The following is a 6,214-nucleotide window of genomic DNA, read 5'->3' on the forward strand; positions in this document are numbered from 1 at the left end:
TACTTTGCGGGTCCATATACAAAAATTATGATGAACAAATAAACTTAGAAATACTGCATTTTTATTAGTTAAAATTCTGCCCAACTCCAACTCATTATATGTGCTTTTTATATGTGTATGCATCAATAATAACATCACAGTGTTGGACTGAAATACATGCATTAGTAAGATTTTATCATTTCCTTTCAGAGTTTTGTTTCTCATTTTACTGCACATCCCAAATGTGTATGTGACATATAACGTTCTTGAATCTTGAATCATACCCTGAAAATGGGCATTTTATTTAAGAGAGGGAGATTTGTACTGAATATCGTCCCAGGCTGGGATTCGGTCACAGATAATCACAGCAGTGCTGATATTCAGTATAACATCATAACCTCGAGTGTGCTTTTATACAACAGTTATACAAGCGGCAAATAGTAGGAAAAACTAACAATCAACAACAGATTATTTTTGCTCCACCAACTCAACTGGTTCCACAACTTAACTGAAACTGAACTTTTGTTGCCAAGCAACCCAAACATTCTACTGCCTAGTCTACAGGTTACCACAGATCAGCTGTTTGTTTTATCATGTACATTTATCTGTTTGTTTTAATTTATCATCAACCAGTAAAATAAGAGTCTGCTGTGTGAAACAGGGGTGCCAGCTTGATCAATGTAGACATGCAGGGTCTGCTGTAATGTGAGTTAGCAGTAGTGCTAATAATGCTCTGTGAACTTCTACTCATAACAGAGCAGTTTTTTGGGATATCACTAGTTTTTTTGGTAATTCAGACAATATCAGTATGAAGTTCGTGTAATTTTAGATGGTTGCAAAGACACATACAGAATGGTCGTTCCAAAGGGGCCTTTCATTTGTCAGCATGCTCAGCATGAGGTTCACTGTGTAACTACAAAGTGACACTATGTGTTGATCACACACCTCATTAGTAACAAGTACCTGCAGTGCATCTACAAGCTCTTATTTAACCTCATTTCATACTTGACTAATTCAATTAGTAAAAAGCTTCAGCACTGAACATTACTCAGTTTGCATTGGTGCGTATTTGCAATGCTTTGATGGGTTTAGAGGGACGGGGTGGAAATACACACTGAAATCAAATAATGATATCCTAACAAATCCTGTGCCATAATGAGGAAATGTTGCTGAGAACAGCAGGAGGTGAGTGACGCCTCGGAGCTTCAATCACAGCAGCTCCTCTAATAAACAGCAGACGGTTTCATGACAGAGTCGAGTTCAGGAGATGTAGTTGTGATCTTCTGTATTTCAGGGCACGTTTTAAAAGGATCTAGCTGTTTTTTATCTCTGTGCAAAAGGAAAACTGTGACATGATGCTGCAGGAACTCTCTTCTTACACCGTTAATCCTCCTGCCAAGAGATCCCAACACTGTCTGTATGCTGTGTATGGTATATTATAGATTATATCATTTGAATTTTACCCAGTAAACGTGAAAGACCGTGGCATGTTCGTGGCTGATCCGGATATGACCATCAGAGCTCTATCACTCTCCTCTGTCGCTGTTCTGATCTCTTGTCTTTCTCTCTCAAACCCCTCAGATATTCACACATACTGTACTATGTGTCACCTCTATGAATCAGTGGAACAAACTGTTATCACACTGGAAAAGAAATCATTGAAATTCAAGGGTTTAAAAGCAGGAACAGTGTTGGATTAAAAGAGAAACATCTTCTTTATTTGCTGCTGGTGATTTTGCAACTTCTGTTATAAATCATTTAACAATATGGACTTTATAAAGTGAATATTTCAGTTTTATTTTAACAGCCTAAATTATAGAATGCCCCAAGTGGTCAAAGAATCAGTTCTTGGAGGTGTCAGATCCGTTGAGACTAAAACCCTTTAGCATGCTTTCAGTGAGGGCCGCCCAAAAGGGGGGAAAAGGGAGAAAGCCCTCTGGGGCCCATAAAGGCCAGCAATACAGCAACAACTTGTTCAATGATAGGAACGACAATAACCTTTTAATTCAAACCTCAATACTCACCCTTGATTATTATTATTGTTGCTTAAAAAAAATGTAGTTTGTTTTAGAATGTTAACACCTTTTCCTCACATGAGTCTTACATGCATGTGTTTATGTTTGGGGTCATCTTAAGAGAGAAGGCACATGAGTTTGTATAAAGACAATTTAGGATTTACTTGACCTGTCAGGGGCCCTGACATATCTGTGGGCAGACATGGCCTCTCTCTTATTCCCTCCTCATGCTTAGACAGTACATCTAAGGTAACAATAAATTCAGGTATTTGTGCTGTAATTACATGCAGACAAAATAATATAAATAATTTATTCCAAGTGAATCCCACGTTTTCCTTTATAAAAACAATAAAACTTTTACAATTCCTTTTTAAAAACCTGAAGATAAAGGGAAAGAACAAACACAGCTAACTTAAGTTAAAAAAAAAGTGCCAATAAGCCACCAAAAGAAAAATATATTATGTAGATTTTTTCTCTTAATGTTTTTTTGTTATATACTGTACATCTTTTACAATAAAAGAAGGTTATAAATTGTCTTCTCAAGTGTCGAGTACCTCACTCCTCACATGAGGTTTGAATGATGTCGTGCTTAAGCTTGAGCGACAGTCAGGTGTGACAGTGCAGTCAGATTGGACAGTGCAGATGTTTGCAGGGCAGCGGTCGGTTAGGAGCCCTTGCAGCAGCCGCTGCTCTCCTGCTGCGCCTCCCCAATGGGTCCGATGGGGCTGGACAGGGTGACGGCACTGATGGAGCCGCGGGTCACCTCCCTGCTGTTAACCTTCTTGTGGATCGCTGGAGAGAAAAGAGACGCATAGATCAGAAGGTAGTTGAACTGAGGATGTGTGTTTAGACTCTCTGAAAGAGGCTGTGTACCTGTGAGGATATCATTGAATGCCTCTTCAACGTTTGTGGAGTCCAAAGCTGATGTCTCGATAAACATAAGACCTCTCTTCTCTGGGTTGGAAGAAATGACAACAATCACATTTGACAAACATGAACATACAGGGCATAAATACATTTTCATTAATAGAAGTAGGGGGAAGAAATGCTTTGTCAATAAAGTGGGGATTATAGCTGTAAAACAAGGACTATATACAACAGTTAGTAATGGCCGAGTTATTTGATTGGACAAGAGACATTCCACGAGTGCTGATATAGAGTACAACAGCACTGGGACTTTTTACTTTTAAGACTCAAAAAATAACAAAGCTGATGATCACAACTATATGTGGCTTGTAGACCCGTTGTATAAAAGCAATATCACACTCAAGGCCATGCTGTTGTTCTGAATATCAGCACGGGTTTAGTTATCTTTGGCAGCTGGCCAATAACCGAATCACAGCCGTTCTAATATTCAGTACAACAGCACTCCCTCTCAGGTGTTATTGCTGAACCGACCTGCAAAGTCCTTCGCCTCCTCTGTGGGCACCGTCCTGAGGGTATCCAGGTCCGTCTTGTTTCCCACCAGCATGATGACAATATGAGGGTCTCCATGTTCGAACAACTCTTTTAACCACCGGTCTGCGCTCTCATAGGTCAGGTGCTTGGTGATGTCATAGACCAACAGTGCTCCAACTGCTCCCCTGTAATACCTGAGTCCACCAAACACCAAAGATTTAAGATCTGAATTCAAACTGGGAGGGCTTGCTTATGATGTGTGTGGAGAAGGTGTGACTGATATGTGTGTGCACTCACGCTGAGGTGATGGCCCTGTAGCGCTCCAGCCCCGCCGTGTCCCAGATTTGGGCTTTGATAGTGAAGTTGTTCATCTGAACAGTCCGCGTGCTGAACTCCACACCGATGGTGGTGCGACTGTCGTGATTGAACTCATTCTTAGTGAAGCGAGACAGAAGGTTGCTCTTTCCTACACCAGACTCCCCGATCAATACGACTAGACAGGCACAGACGAGACAAGTTCATCATTATAAATACTGCAGCACCTCATTATGGGTTTTTAATGACAGTTTTTCGACAAATCAAGTCCAAAAACGAAACTTTTACTTAGTCAAAACTGTAATTTTCTTAAAATCAATCAGTTATCCTTTATTTCCTTGAGCACGTGTAGACTTCCTGTCCCCCTCACGAGACGCCAGACACCGTGACATCACACAAACAGCAGATCTACCCTGTGCCTGACTTCACTTTGGAATGAATGGAATGGAAAATCATACGTGGTTTATTTTAACAAAGAAAAATAAGTATACAAACTACAGACAGTAACTTATCGAAGCAGTTAAGGTAAGATAACAGGTCAAAGGTCAAATCTTTTACAGCCAAATTAACAGAAAGCTATCACTTCCTGCTTTATTTCCTTCTTTGTCTTCTTTGGAAATTGCAGCAGGTTACACTGACAGCATTACACACTATGTATGTTTTACACCTTCTCACACAATCACAGTTTAAGCAAACAGGACTCACCTTTGTAGACATAATTATACGACTCGTCCGACGCCATGCTGCACTCAGGGGCGAATGTTTCTTCTTTAGAAAATATCCTAAAGCCACATTAAGCAAAGAGCAGGAAAAACTGGGAAAAAACTTCACTCTTCTTTCTCTCTCCCCAGTGTGGAGAGAGGGAGAGTAAAAAGGTGAAAATGGAGAGGAAGAGAACAGGTCGAGCTGCACCCACCGGCTCGCTTCTTTATCTGTGGACAGTGGTGACTCTTGATTGAGGACAGACAGGCAGGCAGGGCAGCAGTCCTGTGGCCTGCCGATCCCTCGTCAGCTGACACCCGAGGGAGGGCTGGAGGGGGAGGAGAGCAGGTGGAACAGGTAGAACCACTGGCAGGGTGTCACCGGGAAGTGACTCCACCCTCTCCTACAGTCTCCTTTTAACTCAGAGACGCGGTTCATTTGTATGACAATAAAGCAGACCAAACAGGTGGATGCGTGAACGCCATTTTGCCACCTGTCTGATGCCTATAGGGGTGAAGGTACATGTAAACATCATTAAGCCCAAAAATGAATGTATGAATACAAAACAGCTGCTGCAGCTTCAAGGATATTGGTTATTTCAAGGATAACATACTACACCATTGTTATACTGACTAATTAATCCTGTTACATTATTGTTTAATATAAAACTGGTTAACTGTTGATTTTACAGTTCCAGCTGTTTGAGTTTATTTGGTTGTTTATTTCCAAAGGAATAACCTTCGACGAACTGGTTGTTTAAATCAAGACTTTGTAGCTCTTCCCCTGAAGACATTTTTTCTTTGGTTTTTTTGCATTTTTTATGGTTCTGTAAAGTTTTCTGAAATGAATACCAATTCTATATATATATATATATCTATATATATAGGTAAATATGTGTTAAATAAAGTGTTTCCCATCATTGCACCCAACGAACTGGGTCTTGTATATACTTCATTATTACCATGTTCCTCAAAGAACAGAGGCTAAATGTTACATTTCAGCATTTTTTATAAAAGAGGAACTGTGAACCTTTATGTGTCGATTTGGCGACCCCTGTAGACAAAGCAGTACATGTAATTTCTTTGACGATACTGTCTTCTACATGTGTGTTTAGTATTCTCTAAAAAAACAAAAAAAGCGTCCTTCTGTCTAAAGTATCCAGAGCCATATAGACAGAGAGTCACATCAGTGGAGGTCCAATATGCTCCATGATCCGCCATTGCGATGTAGCAATTCTCTCTCTCTCTATGGCTCTGAAAGTACCGTCACTCACTCAGTCACTCAGTCACATACAGACCCACGTATAGGGCTGACCCTGGCGGTCAGCCAAAAATGAGGAATGGGCTATCATGACATCACACATTGCCTGGAAACAAGATGCATCATTAAATAATTAGAAAAAAAGTCGACGTGCATCATTTAAATATGTCCTGCGTTACAGTGTTTATATATTTTAGCAAACTATCAAAAGTCAGAAAGGCATCATTTTTAATAGTTTGCAAATATTTCACTGAAAAACATCTCTGAAAATGTGCGATTAATAACTACATGTTGTCACTAACAGATAAACGTATTTGCAGTTCCTGTCACCGTCCCATGCTCGCTTTGTTTACAGGCATTCAAATAATTTGAACTTTGTACTTTCTGATGGTCTGGTATGTTTTAAGGTCATATAGAGGCATCAGTTTCATAAACATTTAAAAACTCTCAATTTAATTACTTTTTATGCACTTCAAAGACAGAGTGCCCTCTCACACGTCTCATCTACACCATCGCAATGCCACAATCAACTGACACAGGGCGTC

The 6,214-nt window shown here is 40.2% G+C and overlaps 1 protein-coding gene across 1 annotated transcript; it reads right to left on the bottom strand.

The window, feature by feature from the left end:
- LOC138609140 (ras-related protein Rab-25-like) lies at positions 1-4,669 on the bottom strand. The gene is made up of 5 exons (XM_069681775.1): positions 4,413-4,669; positions 3,690-3,885; positions 3,393-3,586; positions 2,868-2,948; positions 1-2,786 (listed from the first exon to the last, which is right to left on the bottom strand). Exons 1-5 carry the CDS (start codon positions 4,447-4,449, stop codon positions 2,659-2,661), a joined length of 636 nt encoding a protein of 211 aa, XP_069537876.1. The 5' UTR covers positions 4,450-4,669; the 3' UTR covers positions 1-2,658.
- Positions 4,670-6,214: the final 1,545 nt, after the last annotated feature.

Source organism: Semicossyphus pulcher, unplaced genomic scaffold (genome assembly GCF_022749685.1).
Source record: "Semicossyphus pulcher isolate SPU_LCO1_2020_fin unplaced genomic scaffold, fSemPul1.0.p SCAF_5, whole genome shotgun sequence".
Classification (NCBI taxonomy): Eukaryota; Metazoa; Chordata; class Actinopteri; order Labriformes; family Labridae; genus Semicossyphus; species Semicossyphus pulcher.